This window comes from Ahaetulla prasina, chromosome 3, assembly GCF_028640845.1.
Source record: "Ahaetulla prasina isolate Xishuangbanna chromosome 3, ASM2864084v1, whole genome shotgun sequence".
NCBI lineage: Eukaryota > Metazoa > Chordata > Lepidosauria > Squamata > Colubridae > Ahaetulla > Ahaetulla prasina.
In genome coordinates, this window is record NC_080541.1 from 53,081,188 (window position 1) to 53,105,632 (window position 24,445).

At 39.4% G+C, this 24,445-nt stretch overlaps 1 protein-coding gene across 1 annotated transcript; it reads left to right on the plus strand.

The window, feature by feature from the left end:
• Positions 1-1,483: 1,483 nt before the first annotated feature.
• Positions 1,484-23,354, plus strand: B4GALT6 (beta-1,4-galactosyltransferase 6). Its single transcript, XM_058176738.1, has 9 exons — positions 1,484-1,598; positions 3,785-3,901; positions 4,129-4,242; positions 9,753-9,877; positions 12,043-12,159; positions 12,653-12,840; positions 15,306-15,428; positions 20,419-20,520; positions 22,636-23,354. Exons 1-9 carry the CDS (start codon positions 1,484-1,486, stop codon positions 22,781-22,783), a joined length of 1,149 nt encoding a protein of 382 aa, XP_058032721.1. The 3' UTR covers positions 22,784-23,354.
• Positions 23,355-24,445: the final 1,091 nt, after the last annotated feature.

The following is a 24,445-nucleotide window of genomic DNA, read 5'->3' on the forward strand; positions in this document are numbered from 1 at the left end:
GAAACACCAGCTGCCATTACTACTGGATCACGTGATCCAGTCTGAACTGGGAGCATTTCACCCTGCTTCACATGTTCTTGAGACTATGCCTGTGTTTACACAACCCAGGATTAAAGGCAATGTTGTATCATTAAGTGTTGAATTGTACCCTATGACCATCATTTGTGTTGTAAATGTTGTACCTTGATGAAGATATCTTTTCTTTTATGTACATTGAGAGCATATGCACCAAGACAAATTCCTTGTGTGTCCAATCACGCTTGGCCAATAAAAAAATCTATTCTATTCATTACTGCATCCCGCTCAGGATTCCATATCACCCGAATCTCCATCAGTTAGGGAATTAACTGTTAGATTCTACAGGCAACTGTCTCCAAGAAATGAGATGGGGGAGTGAGAGACAGCTGCCTTCCACCCGTTGCCTGGAGAAGAAATAAATTATGGCCTTCCTCAGCAGAATCCTGTACAATATCCACAGCAGCAGCAGATTGTTAGAAGGTTGTATGTAACAAGACTGAAGCTTCTTTTCCTATCAGGTTTCCTCGTGCAGGCAATTTTTGGCCGTAATGATTATTTAAGGCACAGGAATATCCCAACTTCCTCCTTCCTTTTTGTGGCGGACACCACCAATAGTTGCCTCTAGTAGTTTGCATCCTCGGATTGACCATAACCCCGGCGGACTTGGGCGGCTGGCGCGGGTGGGCAGCCGGGGCTTCAGGAAGCGGCGCGCGCTCCTGCTCGTTCCCCGCAGTTCTGCAGTCCCTCGCCGCGCAGGGAATCCGGGGCGCGCACGCCCACGGTCGTCGCAGTCCAGGCGCCTGCCCAGCCGCTCGTTCCTAAACGAAGCGGGGAGGGCTAGGTGGGGGTTTCGCCAGGGAGAGAGAGAGAGAGAGAGAGAACCGCCGCCGTCAGCCGCCACCGCTCGCCTCACAGCCGACAGGAGGAGCGGGGCGGCCAGAGCGGCGATTGGGACCGGGGAAGCGACGAGATTGCCGTGGGTCGAGCGGACGCGGGAACCGAAGAGGAGGAGAACCCGCCCCACCTGAACTGGCAACGCCGGGAGCCGCTCTCCACTTTGGCCGGTGGGAGCTTCGCGATCTCCGATTGACTGAACCGGGGACTGAGCGAGACGGGACCCTTTTCGCTGCCGGGGGCTCCGGGACCCACCGACCACCCGGCTGGGGTACGGGCTGCTTGTCCCTGTTACCTGCGTCACCAAGCGTCCCCCTTTTCGCCGAGAGCCCCCCCACCCACCCGAGAGGCTCCGCTCCACTCAACACGCCCCCTCCCCAGGAGAGCCTCCCCACCCTGGGATGCCATGAGTCATCCCTGCTGTTGCTGCTGCTTCCCCGCTACCGCCGGCGGTCTGGAAGCTGCTTCCCCGGCGTCAGTTCGGACCCTATTCAGTGGGCTGAGCTTTGCCCGGGTAGCGTAGCAGGCCTCGGGGAGTGGTCTCTCCCGCCTTGGAAGGAGGAGGAAGAGGATGCCTCTCTTCAGGACGGCGCTGCGAGTCTCCAACCGCTCCATTCTGGTCTTCATCTTCTTCTTCTCCTTTTCTTCCTCTTGCCTTTATTTCATCTATGTGGCTCCCGGCATGGGTAAGACCGGCTCTCTCTTGCCCTCTTCCAAGGTCGGTGGGTGGGATTAAAGGAGGCGCCGCCCTAGAGCTGCCTGCCTTCCCCCCCCCCCGGGAAAGAGCGGGGGCTGATTCTCCCAGGTGGGCTGGGAGACCCGATCGTGGGACCACCTGTTCAGCTCCAGAGCTCGTGGACGCTACGATTTCCCCATCTCAGGAGTGTTGATCAACGTTGTCTTGGAGGTGACATGAGCTTGGGGTAGCTGTTTTTTCCCCACGTCTATCGATGCCCCAGTGCAGTTTTGGTCAGATGAATGTGTGTGTAAGATCCCACATGCCATAATTTAATGTGAGAATGCCAAAATAGGAAATAACTTCTCTTTGCTGATTCTAGAGACCTATCCTGTAGACAGAATATGGGAAGCTTTTGGGGTTTGCTTTTTTGAAAGATCTGGATAGTCTTATGTCCTACTTGGGGGAAAATGCAAATTTTTCTAGAAATGATTGTATGTTGCTTGGGGAGGGGGATGAAACGCTGGCTTAAGTCAATATTCCAGATGTAAATTGTTGCTCCTGAGAAAATCACACACACCTCCTTGGTGGTTGGTGATGCTTGAATGTGTGAGATGACTGGAAGTTATTGGACTTTAGGTTGGTTGGACAATTGTAACTTAATGTCTCACCTTCAGAATCAATTATATCACATACATTTTCTATAATAATTCTTTGAACAGTTTCTTCTATCAAAACAGTATGTCTACCTCTTATTTGAAAATGGTTATGAACCATATGAAGAACGGTTGCAGGAACTGGGTATGTCTAGGTTAATGAAAAGAAGGACAGGGGAAGACATGATAGCAGTGTTCCAATATCTCAGGGACTACCACAAAGAAGAGGGAGTCAAGCTATTCTCCAAAGCACCTGAGGGTAGAACAAGAAACAATGGGTGGAAACTAATCAAGGAGAGAAGCAACTTAGAACAAGGAGAAATTTCCTGACAGTTAGAACAATCAATTAGTGGAACAACTTGCCTGCAGAAGTTGTGAATGCTCCAAGACTGGAAATTTTTAAGAAGATTTGGATAACCATTTGTCTGAAGTGGTGTAGGATTTCCTGCCTAAGCAGAAGACTTCCAAGGTCCCTTCCAACTCTGTTATTCTATATTCTTATTTTAATTTTTTTGAAGGGGGAAGATTGAAATATGCTTAGTATTCTTTGGTAGGACTCATTTTTGTCTTTTGTGGGCTCTTGTTGATTGCTTGTTGAAAAACAGAAAAATGTTTTTTTTTTGGTAACATTTTTCAATGCCATGCTGAATACAAAGCTCACTTAGTGCTTACAATACACAGGTGCATCTTAACTCCTTTTGAAGAGATTTATTCCAAGAAAAATAGATATTATAGAGGGTGGTGCTCACCTTTGTTTCAAGATAATTGAGCCAGGGCTGTCCAAAGAAATTTCATGTGGCCAACATGACATCATGGAGCACTGTTACCTATTCACCTATCTGGTAAGATAGGATATAGATAAAGATTTATATAATGTACATTAATTTTAAATAATCCCAACTAGTCGCAAACATAATTGAAACATCAATTTAAGTTTCTTCACATGCATTCTACATAGAAAGTTGATATGGCCATCAAGTGTGATTCTTACTTCCAAGTTTTAGATACAACATAACTTTAAAAGTTGGCATATAATATGAAACAGTTTGACTATTTTCTAGAAAGAATTTAATGTTGTGTGGAATTATTTTAATACGTTGTTGTACCTGTGGGCTTTATATTTCCCAATGTTACAAAAGATAACATGGCATGGGATTTTGTAAAATGTGAGATTTTGTTGCATTTGAAGATTGATTATGTTATGGATGATCAGTGCTATTAGCATCAATCACTTATGAAATTGGAGACAAGAATAGAAGTTAGACCTATGACTAATTAATTATTCCTTTTCTTCAAGTAGATAAGCTCTGTGTCTAATACAGCTTTCAATGGGAGGGATAGAAAGCTACTTAAGAAATTGCATTTCATATTCCGATTCCACAAGTTTATTTTTGCCAGTTTGAATGATCTATAATTCCTTTATTTGAGCTGTCTATAATAATTATTCTAAAGTTATTCATTATTCATTCTGATTCATGATATTATCTATCCAATTTTAAATTTTATGTTGAAGTTAATGTTTATTTTCTTTTCTTTACAGCAAATACGTATTTATTTATGGTACAAGCACGAGGTATAATGCTGAAAGAAAATGTGAAAACAATAGGACATATGATCAGACTGTACACTAATAAAAATGCTACAATAAATGGCACAGGTAGGAATATTGTATAATACCTTGAACTTTTAGGTAATTATGAAAATTATTTTCAGTAACATTCTGGGATAATTCTGAGTCAAATCTTAACAAATTATTTAAGATCAGAAGCATGTATATTAAATTGGACATATATAAAATGATAAAACTGTATAAAATGGGTTGGGAAGACAACCTTATAAATATTACAGAAATAATTAATGGAGAATATTTTTATTTCTGTTAAGATTATCCTGAAGGCAACAGTACAAGTGATAGTATTGCTCAGACAGTGACGTATCTTCCAGAAAACTTCACTTACTCTCCTTCTCAATCTTGTCCAGAAAAATTGCCCTCCATGAGTAAGTTTATTTTCACCTTAAAAGACAATTGTTAACTTAAACATGTCACAAATTGTTTTGAAACACTATTTTCAAGAAAGATTTTAACAGGATTACAATTTTTCAAACATTCTTACTTATGTACAGTATAACTATAATTTCCTTAGGAAAAGAAAAATATTTTTAAAAATAATTTGTAAACATTTTATAAAAATAAGTGTAGCATTTCAGAATTTAATTTGGTACACTTTTCATTTCCAATTTAATGAATCATGTCATTTAATTGAGGGTTCTGTTTAGGTTATATTTACATTAAGATGCAAGATTTTCTGGAAACCGGGACAAACGCTTTGCAAAAGATAAAAAAGGAAAATCCTGCAAGTCTGTTAATATAACACTAACATGTAACATTATGTACAGATTGAACTATATTGGTCAATTCAGCATTTAGAAAAATTGCTCCCCTGTGTTCCTCCCTCTTGTTTGATAGGGTTACCAGATCTAGACTACAAAAATCTAGAAGATCACTGGAAGAAATCAAAGAGATACAGAAAATGTTAATTTTCCTCTTCGTTTGATGGTTGTTTGGATTTTTTCCCCGGCTGAGATCTGCTAGTCCTACCTTATCATTCTCCTATAAGAAAATTAAGTAGCTTTTGCTTTAAGCTTTAATTAGCCATGGATCACTGTACTTTCAGTTTACTATGATTTATCTTAACTAAGATAAATTAAAACAGCCCAGCTTCAAAAAGTAATCTTGTTTTAACTAATCAGAGTTATTGGATTTATTGGAACACATACTTTTTAAGATTCTCTGCTCAGATTCTAATAATACAGAATATTGTGGATAGCATGCATAGATTAAAAAAAAAACCAACCCTCTCAAGATTTCAGATTGTGGTTAAAGATCTTTAATTTAATCATTATAGTGACCCTCTTGGTTTACCATAACATGAATGTGCTGAATGGGATTACCACAAAATAGAAGCAAAAGCTTTTAAAAAGCCTCCTTGTTGTTTTATCCCAGTAGAGAAGAAGGTGGGGGGCTGTGTTAGTTCAAGTGTCTATGGAGATTCTCAGTTATCCAGGTTATGGTTGTTCCAAAGGTACTTTTCAAGAGATAAAGCACTTTTGGGTGCTAGTTCAAGATTTGCTATGGCTCATTTGCCTATAATAAACATGACATGTTATTGTGCAGGAATAAGGTCAATGATTATTTCAAGGTCTTCCATGAACTTCACATCTTCATACCTAAGTATTAAGAATTAGTGTGACATACAGTACAGTGTCCGAAATAACATTTTTTTATTTAACTTTCTGATCATGAAATTGCCCCAAGGCCCCTTATTTGAAAGGGTAGGACCTGACAGAATAGAATAGAATTTTTTATTGGCCAATTGTGATTGGACACACAAGGAATTCGTCTTGGTGCATATGCTCTCAGTGTACATAAAAGAAAAGATACGTTCATCAAAGTACAACACTTACAACACTTAATGATAGTCATAGGGTACAAATAAGCAATCAGGAAACAATCAATATCAATATATAATTTGTAAGGATACAAGCAACAGTCATACAGTCATAAGTGGAAGGAGATGGGTGATGGGAATGATGAGAAGATTAATAGTAGTGCAGATTTAGTAACTACCGTATTTTTCGGAGTATAAGACGCACCTTTTCCCCCCAAAAACGAGGGTGAAAATCTGGATGCGTCTTATGCTCCAAATGTAGCCCCACCCAGCTTCTCAAATGGAAGTTTCAGAGACTGAAAAAAGCATCAGAAACGAAGCTTCAGAAATGAAGCCCCCAAACAGAGTTTCAGAAAAGAAGCTCCCCACCAGCTTCAGAGGCTTTTTTTTTTGAAGCTCTGTTTCAGAGGCTTTCAGAGGCAGAAAAAAGTTTTTTTCTGAAACAGAGTTTCAGAGGCAGAAAAAAAGCAAAAAAAAAGCAAGGCACAGAGCTCACAACCAAGGAACCTGTTGCTAAAATTCACCTCTGGGAACAGCTGATTGGGGGTATTCCGGGAGGCCAATCCACCTGCCAATCAGTTTTTTTCTTATTTTCCTCCCCAAAAACTAAGGTGCGTCTTATACTCCGGTCTTATACTCTGAAAAATACGGTAGTTTGACAGTGTTGAGGGAATTATTTGTTTAGCAGAGTGATGGTATTCGGGGAAAAAACTGTTCTGGCGTCTAGTTGTTCTGGTGTGCAGTGCTCTATAGTGTCATTTTGAGGGTAGGAGTTGAAACAGTTTATGTCCAGGATGTGAGGGATCTGTAAATGATAAATTGTCCTGGAAAGGTGACCGCTTCCGAAATATTCTTGTTCTAAGATGAAGTGTTCTACTTCTGCTGGAGCAAGGAGAGCCCTCTGATCCATCTGCTGCAATTTATTACACATGAAGTAAATTCTCCTTCTTCACTGTATGCTTTCCATGCCACAGTTTTTGCTCTGTTTTTGAGCTCCATTTTATACTGGTCTGCTGGCAAGCCTGTCAGAAAGACTGGTCTTTGGGTTTCTGATTTTGGGGGTTCCACAGCATAAAATGCTGACCCTTTTCTGTTTGTTTACAATAGGTTCAGGAGAGGAATTGTGAAGTTCTAACTATAGATAGTCTTTGGGTTACAACCATTCATTCAGTGATTCTTCAAAGCTATGAATTGCTAAATGAGGGGGACTTATGACTGGTCCCTGAAGTTGCAGTGCCCCTATGATTACACAATTGTAATTTGGGCACTCATCCACCAGCTTACATCTTTGATGGCTATAATACCACAGGTCACATGATCACCATTTGTGACTTTCCTTACTTCCACAAGCAAACTCAATGGAGAAACTGGCTGGAGGTTACAAATTACTTTCACAAGTTGTTCCTGCTTCTGCTGCCTTTTCTCCTGTATCAAGCCCCCCTCCTGGGTGGCAGGGGAATCTTCTATTCTGTAGTGCCCGTTCGCATTTGTATCTAACCATAACCCTGTAGCACTCACCTGTGAGCCTACCTACACTTCTATCTGCCCTTAGCACCCACCTGCCTGCCCAATCATAGCTCATGCCTGCTGGCCTGAGTTGTGACTGCAACTTGTGGCTTTCCCATGTTGACTTTGCTTGTTGGAAGCTGACAGGAAGTAGAAATTATGGTCAGATAATGTCCTTGCTTAATAATCCAGAGTCTTTGCTTCATGACAGCAATGGAAATTGCTGGGCTTGCCATTGCTAAGTGGCACAATGTAATGGAATGTGTGAATGACCTTGGAAGCTGAAGGAAGAGATCAGATAAAAGGGAGAGGAGCCCACAAATTGTAATGGGTAGAAAAAGAAGCTGAAGAAGGATTTTCTCTAACTAATCAAGTGGTTTAAAAAAAGCTACCAGGAGATTTGTACTTTCAGATTTGCAAGATTTTGTTAATATAGCCTTATAATAAAGTACAATTAGCTCATCTTGCTCTATATGTAAATATATTTTCCTATATGGTGGAACTGGTTTTGGTCCTTGGTACATAATAAAATGTGCTACTTTTAACTGTAAACAATAGCAAGATTGGTGTGTCTTTGCCTAAATAGGATCCAAGCCTGAAAGATAAACATCTCTTTATTTATGCATAAATAAGGAGAGGCCCAAGGTGGTATAAGGTGTGAGTCCCTTAGAAAGGTTGGGAATCATTTTATATACAGTTCAAACATTATTGGGTTTGGAATGTGCTCTTTCATTGACAAGCATCATTTGACTCATTTGTGATCTAGCAAGCATGCTTAGTAGCTTGGTATAAACTATGTGACATGTTATATCGGCATCATCATAATGGTATCCTGCTGCGCCGGTTTGGGATTGGGAGTGGGAGGCACCATTTATCGGTGGTTCTCCTCCTATCTCTCCGACCGGTCGCAGACGGTGTTGACGGGGGGGCAGAGGTCGACCCCGCGGCACCTCACTTGTGGGGTGCCGCAGGGGTCGATTCTTTCGCCCCTTCTGTTCAACATCTATATGAAGCCGCTGGGTGAGATCATCAGTGGCTTCGGTGTGAGGTACCAGCTGTACGCTGATGACACCCAGCTGTACTTTTCCACACTGGGCCACCCCAATGAAGCTATCGAAGTGCTGTCCCGGTGTTTGGAAGCCGTACGGGTCTGGATGGGGAGAAACAGGCTCAAGCTCAATCCCTCCAAGACGGAGTGGCTGTGGATGCCGGCATCCCGGTACAGTCAGCTGAGTCCGCGGCTGACTGTCGGGAGCGAGTCATTGGCCCCGATGGAGAGGGTACGCAATTTGGGCGTTCTCCTGGATGAACGGCTGTCTTTTGAAGACCACCTGACGGCCGTCTCCAGGAGAGCTTTCCACCAGGTTCGCCTGGTGCGCCAGTTGCGCCCCTTTCTAGACCGGGATGCCTTGTGCACAGTCACTCACGCCCTTGTGACGTCTCGTCTGGACTACTGCAATGCTCTCTACATGGGGCTCCCCTTGAGGGGCATCCGGAGGCTACAGTTAGTCCAGAATGCAGCTGCGTGGGTGATAGAGGGAGCCCCTCGTGGCTCCCGAGTGACACCTATCCTGCGCAGGCTGCACTGGCTACCTGTGGCCTTCCGGGTGCGCTTCAAGGTGTTGGTGAACGTCTTTAAAGCGCTCCATGGCATAGGGCCGGGTTACTTACGGGACCGCCTGCTGCTACCGAATACCTCTCACCGACCCGTGCGCTCTCACAGAGAGGGACTCCTCAGGGTGCCGTCGGCGCGACAGTGTCGTCTGGCGACGCCCAGGGGAAGGGCCTTCTCTGTGGGGGCTCCCGCCCTCTGGAACGAACTCCCCCCAGGACTCCGTCAACTTCCGGACCTCCGAACCTTTCGCCGTGAGCTTAAAACTCACTTATTTATCTGCGCTGGACTGGGTTAGTTTTTTAAGTTTATGGGTTTTTAATGGGTTTTATTTCTAAATTTTAATTCTGGCCAATTTAATAAGTCTTTTAATAGTATTTTAATTGTATTTATAGTTTATTATGTATTTTTACCTGGCTGTGAACCGCCCTGAGTCCTTCGGGAGAAGGGCGGTATACAAATTTAAATAAATAAATAAATAAATAAATAAATAAATAAATAAATAAATAATCTTAGCATGATCTTGTTCATGCCCAATTGTATGTTCAGTAGGTGTGGTTCTTAAATTATAATTTAGTTTTCAAGTAACTAAAGTTGAGATCTTTGGGCAATTCTTGAACAAGTTGAACAAACTGAAGCCAGTTTGAACAAGTCCTTATCAGAATTTTACACTCTTGCTTCTTTCCTTCAAAGAACTAGAAACATTAATCAAAGGCACTCTTGGTTACTGAAAACATTACTCAGAGGGCTCCCTCTCTCGCTCCCATCCACCTCAGTTTCAAGCAGAAATTCTCCTTTTCTTAACTATATTGTGTGATAGCATTTGAAAATCTGTATTAGATATCAGTGTATTACTGGCTGTTATATGTAATATGTCATTTACACATCTTAGCTTTAAATGGGGGGATTTTTATCAAAATTTACTTCTTATCATTGTTTAGGAGGCTTTATTGAAGCAAATATGAGTGAAATTAGTTTGGAAGAAATTCAACAGATGTTTTCTAAAGATTTAGACATTGAACAAGGTGGTCACTGGAAGCCAAAAGACTGTAAACCACGTTGGAAGGTAAAGTACAATTAATTTTTTAGTCATCTAGAGTCTGTGATTTTCTTAAAGTTTGAATCTGGTTGTTTTTGCAATATCAGAACATAGCTTCATATACCTGACATGCTAAAGTATAATTTATCTTTATTTTTCATCCAAACAAGAAGCTCATAATAAATTGCAATCCAAAAAGCATGCTAGAATAAAGACAGAATAACACATTGTTATCTTTTACCCACCTGCCTGTCTCTATAAAATTCCTGGTATTCAATTTAGATATAGTCCAAATCCTTATAGCCATGGATAGGTTTCAGATCATAACAAAATGTGATGACAACCAGATTTAGATATTTGCGCATTTGTCATGTAAGACAGGATAGAAGGCAAGAGTGATTTTTTTTCACATGAAAATCACTATTTAGAGATTAATTCTTCCTCCTTGGTGATGTGGTGGAGAAAAAGGAATGAGAGTTCAACTTCCTTTGCCAGTTTATCCTCTTTGATGCAAACCTGAAATCTTTACACTTATATTTCATAAATGAATGGGACCGTTTAATCAACAATAAATGTGTTTGTCCACGTTCAGTCTACTTTGGTTTTTTGAAAATCCCCAATAAATTTATTTTATTTTATTTTATTTTATTTTATTTTATTTTATTTTATTTTATTTTATTTTATTTTATTTTATTTTATTTTATTTTATTTTATTTTATTTTATTTTATTTTATTTTATTTTATTTATTTATTGGATTTTTATACCGCCCTTCTCCCAAAGGACTCAGGGCAGTTTACAGCCAAGATAAAACGACAATAATATACAAATAAAACAATGAATTAAAAAACTTATTAAACAAATGGCCGAATTAAAACATTTAAAATCATAAAACCCCATAAAATTTATAAAATTTATATCAAATATTAAAACTATTAAAAATCCTATGCCAGTCCTGCGCGAATAAACAAATAGGTCTTCAGCTCGTGGCGGAAGGTCCGAAGGTCCGGCAGTTGACGAAGTCCAGGGGGAAGTTCGTTCCAAAGGGTGGGAGCCCCCACAGAGAAGGCCCTTCCCCTGGGGGCCGCCAGCCGACATTGCTTGGCAGACGGCACCCTGAGGAGTCCCTCTCTGTGCGAGCGTACGGGTTGGTGGGAGGCATTAAATAACTGTTCCTCCATTTGTTTATTAAAATTAACATAGATGACAGTCTTTGGAAGATAAATGTCTGAGCTGGTACTATTGAAAAGGCTGTTCTCTATATTCTCAGTGATTTAATCTGACAAATGATCGAATAGGGCAGTGGTTCTCAACCTGTGCTCTGTGGACTCCTGGGAAGCTGCGGTGTCATCTCAGTGAGTCCATGAAGGCTTGAAGAAATGTTATGATTTAAATCTTGAATTAAGCCTTGGGGTCCGTGGCCAAAGGAAATGTGGTTGCCCTTATCACATTTTGTTATGGTCTGAAACCTATCCATGGTTGTATGGATTTGGACTATACCTAAATTGAATACCAAGATTCTTATAGAGACAGGCAGGTGAATAAAAGATAACAAAGTTATTCTGTCTTTATTCTAGCATGCTTTTTGAACTGCAATTTATTATGAGCTTCTTGTTTGGATGAAAAATAAAGATAAATTATATCTCAGCATGTCACGTATATATGAAGATATGTTCTCATATTGCAAAAACAACCAGAGAGCCACTGGAATAGGACATCACATTATCTCAGATATACCAGAACCACGTATTAAAATCAAACATTACCTAAGGTATGGTGACTTCAGGTTATTTATTTTATTTTTATTCTATTTATCAAATTTAGGTACCACGCATCTCACTCTGAGTTACTAAAATATTTACCTAAAGCATTATCCAGAAGGCAGCTGGATATGTCAATATGAAGACAAAAAATGTAGTTCTTACATTGCTTATTGAATCAGAAAAACTTAGCAGTAATAGATTAAAGCAGAGCTTTCTTAAGAGATGATTGAAATTTGAGATTAATTTTCTTTAGACAGTGCACACATTTAGATTAATTTGTAGAAAAGTGACTAAAATTAATTTTCTGCACTTGTGCTTGTTGCATAACCATAATCGTGCACACCAGCGAATAGTTTTCCTAAGATTAATGTTTAACTTCTGCAATTCAATCTGCTAGCATAATAACTTTCAGATGGTTTTCTATTTTAAAGGTTGCCATACTCATCCCTTTTCGCAATCGTCACGAACACCTTCCTATATTTTTTCGTCATTTAATACCAGTGTTGAAGAAGCAGAGGCTAGAATTTGCTTTCTATGTTGTTGAACAGGTGAGTTTGTTTGTTTATTTATATCAGATTTAATTTTGATATTATTTTATTACAAATATTTGAATGCATTCAACAATAAACAGTGTGTGTCTGCCAATGAACGTTTAGCAATACTTCTGCTGTGTCTGGTCATATTTCCTTAACACAGAACTTCCTTTACTTGAATTCCAGATCAGCAACAGAAAATCTTTGAATATTATATTATGTCAACTTAATTAGAATTTTCCGTATCTTCTTTAGTGTGACTCCAGTATTTTAAAAATAATGTTTCTATTGTTCTCCTATTAGTGGATTTGGGTTAGGGTTACCTATAATATACGTAACTTAAAATGGGCACATTAAAATTAACAGCAAAACTATCATAGCCCAGATTCATTGATTTCAGTGGTTGAAATCAAATGATAGCACTATGCAATTGTATTCCAGGTGTTAATGCGCATAATCTAATTAACTTTCTTTAACAGTTTATTCTTCCATTTTTCTCTCTGTTAAGGTAGGAACACAGCCTTTTAATCGAGCAATGCTGTTTAATATTGGCTTCAAAGAAGCTATGAAGGATGGTGATTGGGACTGTGTAATCTTCCATGATGTGGATCATTTACCAGAAAACGATAGAAATTATTATGGATGTGGTGAAATGCCACGTCACTTTGCTGCAAAATTGGATAAATATATGTACATGTACGTAATATGTAGAACAGTATTTCTGACCTTCTGTAATTGTGCAATTAGTCAAAATAAGCAGTACAGGTAGACCTCGACCTATGATCAAAATTGAGCCCAAAATTTGTGTTGCTAAGTAGGACAGTTGTTAAGTGAGTTTTGTCTCATTTTATGACCTTTCTTGCCATAACTGTTAAGCAAATCACTGCAGCTCTTAAGTTAGTAACATGGTTGTTAAGTGAATCTGGCTTCCTCATTGATTTTGCTTGTCAGAAAGTCCCAAAAGATGATCATATGACCTTGGGACAGTGCAACCGTCATAAATATGAGTCAGTTCCAAGCATCTGAATTTTGTTCATGTTCATTTTGACCATGGGGATACTGCAATCACTGTAAGTGTGAAAAAAGGTCATGTCACTTTTTTCAGTGCTGTTGTAACTTCAAATGGTCATTAAACGAACTATTTTAAGTCGAGGACTATCAGTATTGGAAAATATTTTACATTGATCCTCACTTTCCCTGAATACATTTATTGCTATTACCAAATATTCCATGGACAAGTTCATGAAGATGAAATGCCAAGTTTTAAAAATGCACCTATTCTATATATATATAAGCTTACAATATTACCATGAAATTTAAGAAAGTTAAATAAAAATGTATCAGTACACATGATACATTTGGAAACCAGAATTTATGTCTCTTCTATATATCTCTTCTCCCCTTGGATTAAAGTTCAGTTTTGATTGTGAATTCTAACAGTGAAAGCCAGGAACAGAATGAGGAAGAATTATTTAAGTTCTCCTAGTACTCAAGGCTTTCAAAATGTGCTCAGCTTTTAAAGGTTTCCTCTAGAGCCGTGATGGCGAACCTACGGCACACGTCCTGGAAGTGGCATGCAGAGCCATCTCTCCAGGCATGCGAGCTATCACCTGTTGATCTTCTGGGTTCTGGTGCACCAGCCAGCTGGTCTTCACACATGCGGGAGCACCAGAAACTGGAAGAGCAGCTGCCCGGTGTAAATGCGCGCACTGGGAAGATGAATTTCTGGTTTCTGGCATGCGCATGCACGCTGGCCAGTTGGTCTTTGCATGCACATGCGCACCAGAAACCAGAAGGCCAGGTTGCCTGTGCATATGCATGTGCCGGAAACCAGAAGATCATCTTCCCGGTGCACACATGAGCACTGGGTGGCTGTTCTCCTGGCTTTCGGTATGCACGCGCACCCCCCCGTTCCAGCACTCAGTGCTGAAAAGATTAGCCAACACTGCTCTAGAGTGAATTAGAGAGTACGCAAAGAACTGCAGGAAGTCTCATTTAGGGCCCTAGATTTTTCACAAAAGAGTTTTAACATGCATAATTTTACTGTGTATTTCTACTGAAAACATTTACTATTTGTAAAATATTACTTATTTCTATTCTCCATGGCTCTCCAAGTAGCTTCTTTGATGAATCTTACGGTAGTGATAGTAATTTACAGACACACATAACCATACAGGTATGTAATAGGCTGGAATTTAATTCATTGAGAAACATAAATCTTTTTTTAAAAAAAAAGTAGTGTAAGATTTTTATCTTAATTTTTGTTCAGGAGTTCAAAATAGCACAGACCTCCACTCTTTTTATCCCCTCAACAGTAACAACTCTGGGGTAAGAAAATTACTACCCAAAATTACTCCAGGAGCTTTCATCGCTGAAGAGGTTTGGAGTGGATTTCCCCACTCTCATCCTAATATCCCATTGCTAAATGCTGTTCCTACAAATATCCTGTGTTTTTACTTGATTCCACTTTTCTCCCACCTCAGAACTTGTCCCATGTACTGTGTTTTTCGGTCTTTTCGACATGATTTTTTTTGTTTTTGCTTCTTATCTTACTCCTAGCTTTTCTGATTCAATTAAGTGGACATTCAGTCTGTGGCTGTCCTGAATATCTGTTTTTCTCACTTTTTATCCATGTTTGGCATTCTGCTCCTTTATATTACACTTTTTAAAAAAATGTCTACCCTTTTTTTAGAATTTACAAGAAAAGTTCTGTTTTTTTAGGAAAAGAACAGTCTTAAACTATTACAAAGTATGTTAAAGATACTCTTTCATTCCCTACCAATGTCATTTTATTTTTACTTCTACCATTTGAAAAGTAGAGTATTAATGCACTATTTAGTTGTTTTGCAGTTACGGCTATACCTTATCTTTCATAATGGGTCATCTATTATATGATCCATTTACAAAATTCTAAATCCATTTAAATATATTCATTTATTCATTTAAATAACTTATACATAAGATGGGAAAACTCTTGCCATGGAAAAGAATTATAAAAATGTACTTAAGCCAAACTTGGTGGTAAATTGTTGCCTCTCTCCTGTCTCCCAAAACCCAACATGAATATTTCCATGAGGGCATCAGGATCTGAACTTGACTCAAAGAACACTTCCCTTTTATCTTTGCAAGACCTAAACATAAATACTTCCTCTCATTTTCAGACTTCCATACAATGAATTTTTTGGTGGTGTAAGTGGACTAACAGTAGAACAATTCAAAAAAATCAATGGATTTCCAAATGCTTTCTGGGGATGGGGAGGAGAAGATGATGACCTTTGGAACAGGTATTTCTCTTATATTGTATTAATTTGATTAGGTCGTTTGCCAGAATTCATAACAGATGGAACACATGAGGTTTCAAAGTAGATGTAGACTAAATGGAAGAGAAATATCCAAGTTCTTTTTTGCTGAAATGTAGAGATTTATTGGATTCAGTCCAGAGGTGGGTTTCAGCAGGTTCTGACCAGTTCTGGAGAATTGGTAGTGGAAATTTTGAGTAGTTCAGAGAACCGGTAGTAATAATTCTGACTGGCCCCGCCCCCATCTATTCTCTGCCTCCCAAGTCCCAGCTGATCAGGAGGAAATGGGGATTTTCCAATAACCTTCTCCTGGAGTCGGGTGGGAATGGAAATTTTACAGTATCCTTCCCCTGCCATGCCCACCAAGCCACACCCACCAATCCATGCCACACCTACCAAGCTACGCCCACAGAACCGGTAGTAAAAATATTTGAAACCCACCACTGATCAGGTTATAAAAGTAATTGGCTACTCAGATTTGAACAACTCTAAGTAACAGCACATAAGTAAAAGAATTCCTTGCTAGCATAAGCCTATAGATGTATATAAAGGGGTGGGTGGGTTCAACCTTGGCAATTTTAAGTCTTGTAAATTTCAACTCCCAGAATTCCCCAGCCATACTGTCTCAAAGTTGCCAAGGTTGGCTACCCAGGTCTAATGAAACCCAAAGCTAGCGGAAAATGTATGTATGTATTTTTCCTAGTTTTCATAGTGATTGGCTAATGCCTGCTTCTTTTTAGCTGCTGTGTTTTTGCTTATAGATGTTGCTTTCAATCAGTGAAAAGCAGTCGCACTTATGCAAGATTGATATCCCATAGTCTAGGAATTCTGTGATTAGATGAGCAAGTGGAACAAGCATTCCCTGTCCCTTAACTACTGGGATATACAATATACATAATAACAGACACCCATAGGTTAAAAATCAAAGGTAACAACTTTACAGAGCTCTGTATAGCAGTATGTGCTGGATCTTGTAACTTTCTCAATTTTTATCATTTTGACACCATGCACATCCCTGTTAGACATGGGTGTGAGCAGTGGTGGGTTTCAAATTTTTTTACTACCGGTTCTGTGGGTGTGGTTTGGTGGGTGTGGCATGGCTTGATGGGCGTGGCAGGGAAAGGATACTGTAAAATATCCATTTCCACCCTGCTACCGGGGAAGGTTACTGCAAAAATCTCCATTTCCTCCCAATCAGCTGGGACTTGGGAGGCAGAGAATAGATGGGGGTGGAACCAGTCAGAATTTTTACTACTGGTTCTCTGAACTACTCAAAATTTCCGCTATGGGTTCTCCAGAACTGGTCAGAAGCTGCTGAAACCCACCTCTGGGTTTGAGTGATATTATAACACATGCAGAGAAAGGATGGGGCTTGCAATACAACACTATTTTTGTCAGTCTGGCCTTCCTGATCCTTCCTTCAGAAATCATTTGTTGTTGGTCCATATTTTAGGAAACTGCACATTTTTCCCCCCTGTGTAGCTCAAGAGATGAACCATATTCCCTTTAAAAGAAAACCAATTTAGTTGCATTTTAAACATCAAGAGTGCAGGCCATATTGACACATATTGTGATGAAAGTATAATTTTGACACTTATTCACATAATAAATTTATTCTCTAGGATGGTACCAGTTTGAAAATTGCTGGTAAATCTCTATTTTGGAATGTATGGGGTAATAGGAATACTTAGCTTAATTTACTGCAAATAGGGTTTTAAAGATATTTGAAGCATTAGATTTTATAAATCTGTGGTTCCATAGAATGTATAAATCTGATTCCTTTCCAAGCTGCTATTTTTTAATTTCATATTTGCAAGAGTTTTTTAAAAAATGAAATGCCATATATTGACAAATCAGTGGTTAAGGGCCTTAAAATATTAAATCTGTTTTTATGTTCTTCATATTATGTTCTTCATATTCATAGTTCCCATCGCCAATCTCTTTCCACTTATGACTGTATGACTATAACTTGTTGCTGGCAATCCTTATGATTTATATTGATATATTGATCATCAATTGTGTTGTAAATGTTGTACCTTGATGAACGCATCTTTTCTTTTATGTACACTGAGAGCATATGCACCAAGACAAATTCCTTGTGTGTCCAATCACACTTGGCCAATAAAAAATTCTATTCTATTCTATTCTATTCTATTAGGCTAGTTCAACTCCTCCCCACAAATCATATGTATATGACATTTCACTATCAACTTCATTATCCTAAAAGTAGAAATATTCGGAAGGGCACATTGTATTATATAGACTTGCTCTTCCATTGTCCCATTTTGGTTTAATTTTCATACTTTTTAAAAGTGGTTTTTGCATAAGCAATATGGCTTAGATGTGAATATGATACTAAATTATATATCAAAAATGTGGAAGTTTTCATTATATGAAAAAATATGGATTGACTGAGCATGAGCCATAACAAAAAAGGTAACAAAAACATTATGATAAAGGTTTGTTCTCCATACGTACTCTGTACTGGCTTTTTGTTGTTGTTTTAGGCATAATGGAAAGATTATATTGAACAAGATAAGGAATGTATACAGAGTATGATTTAGGATTTCTTTATAGCCGATTAATAATACTATGTTTCTCCAAAAAGATGAGCCACCTTGAAAAGAAGCCCTATCATGTTTTTCAGCGCATGCAATCAAATTAAGCCCCACCCACAAAATTAGTCCTAATTAAGACCTACCCACCCCAAGGTGCAGGGGGTGGGGTGAGGCACACAGGTAAAAAATAAGCTAGGGTGGGGATGGGAGGGTGGAGCTGCCCTGCTTACCAGGCCTTGTACACCCTGACACCTGCCTCACCTTCTTCTGTGGCTGCTTCCAATTGGCCCCCATCTTCACCCATATTTTCAATAAATCACTAGAGATGTGCTATGTTCCTTCTTGCTTCAAACGCTCTACCATCATCCCAGTGCCGAAGAAGCCCACCATCAAGGAACTGAATGACTACAGACCAGTTGCTCTAACATCTGTAGTCATGAAAACCTTTGAAAGGCTAGTGCTTTCCTACCTGAAAACCATCACGAATCCGCTCTTAGACCCCTTGCAATTTGCATACCGAGCAAATAGATCAACAGATGATGCTGTTAATATGGCTCTGCACTACATCCTACAACATCTTGAGTCTCCAAAGACCTATGCAAGGGTCCTCTTTGTAGACTTTAGTTCAGCATTCAATACCATCATTCCAGACATTCTTCTAACTAAGCTAAACCAGCTACAGGTACCGGAACAGACTTGTAAGTGGATCACAAGCTTCCTAACAAACAGGAAGCAGCAGGTGAAGCTAAGCAAGATCACATCAAATACCTGTACAATTAGCACAGGGGCCCCCCAAGGCTGTGTGCTCTCCCCACTTCTCTTCTCTCTGTATACCAATGACTGCATCTCCAATGATCCATTTGTTAAGCTACTGAAGTTCGCAGATGACACAACAGTGATTGGTCTCATTCGAGACAATGACGAATCCGCATATAGACGAGAGGTTGAATGACTAGCCTTGTGGTGCAACCAAAACAATCTGGAACTGAACACACTCAAAACCGTAGAAATGGTGGTAGATTTTAGGAAAAACCCTTCCATACTTCCACCTCTCACAATACTTGACAACACAGTATCAACAGTAGAAACCTTCAAATTTCTGGGTTCTATCATATCGCAAGATCTCAAATGGACAGCTAACATCAAAAACATCATTAAAAAAGGACAACAAAGAATGTTCTTTCTGCGCCAACTCAGTAAGCTCAAACTGCCCAAGGAGCTGCTGATCCAGTTCTACAGAGGAATTATTGAGTCTGTCATTTGCACCTCTATAACTGTCTGGTTCGGTTCTGCAACCCAACAAGAAAAACACAGACTTCAGAGGATAATTAGAACTGCAGAAAAAATAATTGCTACCAACTTGCCTTCCATTGAGGACCTGTATACTGCACGAATCAAGAAGAGGCCGTGAAAATATTTGCAGATCCCTCGCATCCTGGACATAAACTGTTTCAACTCCTACCCTCAAAACGACGCTATAGAGCACTGCACACCAGAACAACTAGACACAAGAACAGTTTTTTCCCGAAGGCCATCACTCTGCTAAACAAATAATTCCCTCAACACTGTCAGACTATTTACTGAATCTGCACTACTATTAATCGTTTCATAGTTCCCATCACCAATCTCTTTCCACTTATGACTGTATGACTATAACTTGTTGCTGGCAATCCTTATGATTTATATTGATATATTGATCATCAATTGTGTTGTAAATGTTGTACCTTGATGAACGTATCTTTTCTTTTATGTACACTGAGAGCATATGCACCAAGACAAATTCCTTGTGTGTCCAATCACACTTGGCCAATAAAATTCTATTCTATTCTATTCTATTCTATTCTATTCTATTCTTCTGTGGCCACTTGCTGCCACTCGCACTCGTGGCTCCTGCAGGGTGGGGATGTCGGTGCCACCACCACAAAGTGAATCAATAATTAGAACCCTCCAAAAAGAAGGCCTAGCCATTTTTTGGGGGGTCAAAAGAAAATAAGACCCAGCCTTCATTTTGGAGAAACATGGTAGCTTTACTCAGAGTAATATGCCTGTGAAGGAGAGTGTGAATTACAATGGAGTAGTCAGTATCATTCTGAGGTGCTGCTTAACTGTTTCTGTTTAGAAATGCTGTGAAAGGTTTTATTCTGGATTTTTTTTCTCTGCAATCCCTCAGTGGTTCATTTTTATATTCAAACTTCCTTTTGCTTCTCGTCAAACACCAAATCTTATTCAGTTCTGTTCTTGGTAATGTTTTGGTATCATTTGTTTGGTATAATTTCCTCTTCTTTTAATAACTAAAAAGCCTCTATGAAATCAACAATAGCAACCTCCCTGTCCCTCCAAAGGTAACAAACATAAAATTGCCTCTGATGTCTATTATTGAGTATATATAGTACACGTGTGTATTATTTCAATTACAGAGTCCACTCTGTAGGATTTAATGTGACAAGACCAGAAGGAGAACTTGGGAAGTATAAGTCAATTCCTCATCACCACAGAGGAGAAGTTCAATTTTTAGGACGGTGAGAATAAAATGTTAAAATAAGTTTTTATTTTTGCTGTAATATTGTGATTCTGATAGTTAAACATAGTCATTTATTTGTATGCAACATTTTAGCATTCAACATATTTCTTAAAAATTTTGTGGAATATTTATTATTGTTCCTAGTTTATAAATGATTTTATTTATTTATTTATTTATTTATTCAATTTGTATACCGCCCTTCTCCCGAAGGACTCAGGGCGGTTCACAGCCAGATAAAAACACACATCACAAAAGTTAAAAACAATTATAAAAGACTAATTCAATTTTGGCCAAAAAGACTAAAACAATAATACAATAAAACCCCCATTTAAAACTACTTTAAGCTAGCCCTGCGCAATGGAACAAAAAGGTCTTCAGCTCACGGCGAAAGGTCCGGAGGTCGGGGAGTAGACATAACCCCGGAGGCAGCTCATTCCAGAGGGCAGGAGCTCCCACAGAGAAGGCCCTCCCCCTGGGGTCGCCAGCCGACATTGTTTGACCGACGGCACCCCGAGGAGGCCCTCCCTGTGGGAGCACACAGGTCGATGGGAGGCTGTTGGTCGCAGTAGGCGGTCCCGTAAGTAACCCGGTCCTATGCCATGGAGCGCTTTAAAGATGGTAACCAACACCTTGAATTGCACCCGGAAGACCACCGGAAGCCAGTGCAGACTGCGTAGGAGAGGTGTTACATGGGAGCCTCGAGGTGCTCCATCTATCACCCATGCAGCCGCATTCTGGACCAATTGGAGTCTCTGGGTGCTCTTCAAGGGGAGCCCCATGTAGAGAGCATTGCAGTAATCCAGGGGGGACGTGACTAGGGCGTGAGTGACCGTACATAGGGAAGCCCGGTCTAGAAAGGGACGCAACTGGCGTATCAGGCGGACCTGATAAAAAACCCTCTCTGTGGGGGCCAATGACTCGCCTCCAACAGTCAGCGATGGAACTAGCTGGCTGTACCGGGATACCGGCATCCACAGCCACTCAGTCTTGGACGGGTTGAGTCGGAGCCTGAATTTTCTCTGTCTTGAATATTGTATTTAGTGTGATAGAATACCCTTATGGTTCAGGAAAGTTTGGCATAAATAGTTTTAAAAGAAATTAGGTAATACAAGCAGTATATAGGTTTTGCAGAAGAGTAAAGGAGAGGTAAATTATGAAATTTTAATGGGTTTTTAATCGGTCTTCGACCGTTTTAGTGATTCGGCCACTAAATATTTGTTTTTAAATTGTTTTTAAATAGTGTTTATTTATTATATTTATATCATAGTGTTATGTGTATTTTAATATTGGCTGTACACCGCCCGGAGTCCTTCGGGAGATGGTGCGGTATAAAAATGTAATTATAAATAAATAAATAAATAAAATATGTGACATGATGTTCTGACATAAACTCTTGCTACTTATTTATTTGTCTCATTATGTTACGTGCAAGAGCTGAGATGGTGCAGTGGTTAGAGTGCAGCACTGCAGGCTACTTCAGCTGACTGCTAGCTGCAGTTTGGCAGTTCAAATCTCACATGCTCAAGGTTGACTCAGCCTTCCATCCTTCTGAGATTGGTAAAATGAGGACCCAGATTGCTGGGAGCAGTAGGCTGACTTTGTAAACAGCTTAGAGAAGGCTGTAAAAGCACTATGAAGCAGTATATAAGTCTAAGCGCTATTGCTATTGCTATATATGAGACAGCACATTTAATATCATCTCAATAAATTTTCAGGTTGCTGCAGGTAACAACAGCAATAACAATTTATTAAACTTGTATGCAGCCTTTCCTAACATGATACCTTTCAACTCTGCTTAAAAGGTATCATGCTTGAAAATAATGTTTTTGCTGAATACTTTGCAAAAAATTCAGTGTGTTTTGTATAGAATGTTTGTTGAACTTTTCCTTATGTTCAATTTGAGTTCAAAACTATTTATTTTTAAAATTTATTGGCTGTTCATCTTAGTAACTCTGGGTGGCTTACAACATTAAAAAAGATAAAGTACATAAAACCTATGATGATTTAAATGAGATACTATAAAGAACTGCTTTCATTCTGAAGCTGAAAATATTTTGTTCTGTATAATGACAATGACATTTTTACCAATGCTCTGAATGTTTTTTCCCCACAGATACAAACTATTAAGATATTCCCGAGAGCGTCAGTTTATTGATGGTCTAAATAATCTAATATATATGCCATCTATATTTGCCAATAAACTGTATACTAATATCACTGTAAACCTGGTGCCAGAACTAGCTCCTGTTCAAGATTATTGATGGCATAGAAGAATAAACTACTGGCTGTACATTTTGTAACACTGGAAAAATACTAAATCAGGTATTTCAAATGACTGCACAATCATGTGTCAATTAGTGAATGCTTCACATTAAGAAACCAATAAGTACTCAAGCCTTGTTAGCTTTTCTGTAGATAATAAATACAGCATGCTTAGAAATCAGGAAAATTTCTTTCTCTAAGAAAGCGTGCATTCAATGAATTATAATTATTTTTTTAATGTTTTCCATATCATGTAAATATCTGTTAAAATATTAGGTTTTTGACTACGGCGGCGTTCTGCATGTTTTGGAAGTGCTTGTGTTTAGTATTTCTAGAATTTAGGCATGCAATGTAAGCAATTCTAGACAAAAATTTTGAATGATTTATAGGCTGATTTATAAATACTGGCTATCCTGTTATAATAAACTTTTATGCTTATTTTGAGCTCCAAGCCTTCTGTGTAACACCTATACCTGTGATTTTACCACCAAACCTATGATAAATAAACTTTTAATCTTTATTCTATCTGTTAACCAGGGAGGTTCCCTGAATATGCTTGAAAGAATATTATTTATGCATATTTCAGGCATGGCAACCCATCTACGATGTTGCATTTCATTATGGTTCTTAGTGTGTCAATAGTATTTATTTATTTATTTATTTATTATTTACATTTCTATACCGCCCTTCTCCGAAGACTCAGGGCGGTTTACAGCCAAGTTAAAAAGACATATACAAAAATTAAAACACAATATTTGAAATTTAAAAATCTGAAACCATAAGGCCGAATATTAAAATAACAAGTAATAAAACCACTCAATTAAAAATTACTCTTAGGCCAACCCTGCTCGTTGAAACAAAAAAGTCTTGAGCTCGCGCTTAAAGGCCCGGAGGTCGGGAAGAAGGCGTAGCCCCAGAGGCAGTTCGTTCCATAGGGTAGGTGCCCCCACAGAGAAGGCTCTTCCCCTGAAGGCCACCAGCCGACATTGTTTAGCTGACGGCACCCCGAGGAGACCCTCCCTGTGGGAGCGCACAGGTCGATGGGAGGCTATTGGCGGCAGTAGGCGGTCCCGTAAGTAACCTGGTCCTATGCCATGGAGTGCTTTAAAGATGATCACCAACACCTTGAATTGCACGCGGAAGACCACCGGCAACCAGTGCAGCTTGCATTGTAGGAGAGGTGTTATATGGAAGCTCCGAGACGCTCCCTCTATCCCCCGCGCAGCCGCATTCTGTACCAGTTGAAGTCTCCTGGTGCTCTTCAAGGGGAACCCCATGTAGATAGCGTTACAGTAGTCCAGGTGGGAAGTGACGAGAATATGTGAATAAATGTCAGATTTATATTTTGGTCTATTTTCATATTGCTCTTTTGTGGATTTTTGTAATAATCAACTTCATTCCATCCAAAATCAAAAGACCAATGAATTAGAAGACAAATGAATGTTAATGGAAGGAGTGATGGGATAAAGTGTTTATATGAGTAACAAGTGGAATGTTCAGAGTAATTGTTATTGGTTAATTTTTTTCTCATTGAAAGTCATTGGCACTGGAGTCAATCTGAGGAGAAATGTGTTGAAATTTATCTTACACCAATTGCTTTCAGTGTTAAAAGTTTTCCATTGCTTTGTAAACAGTGCATTTTATGCAACAAGCTAACATTC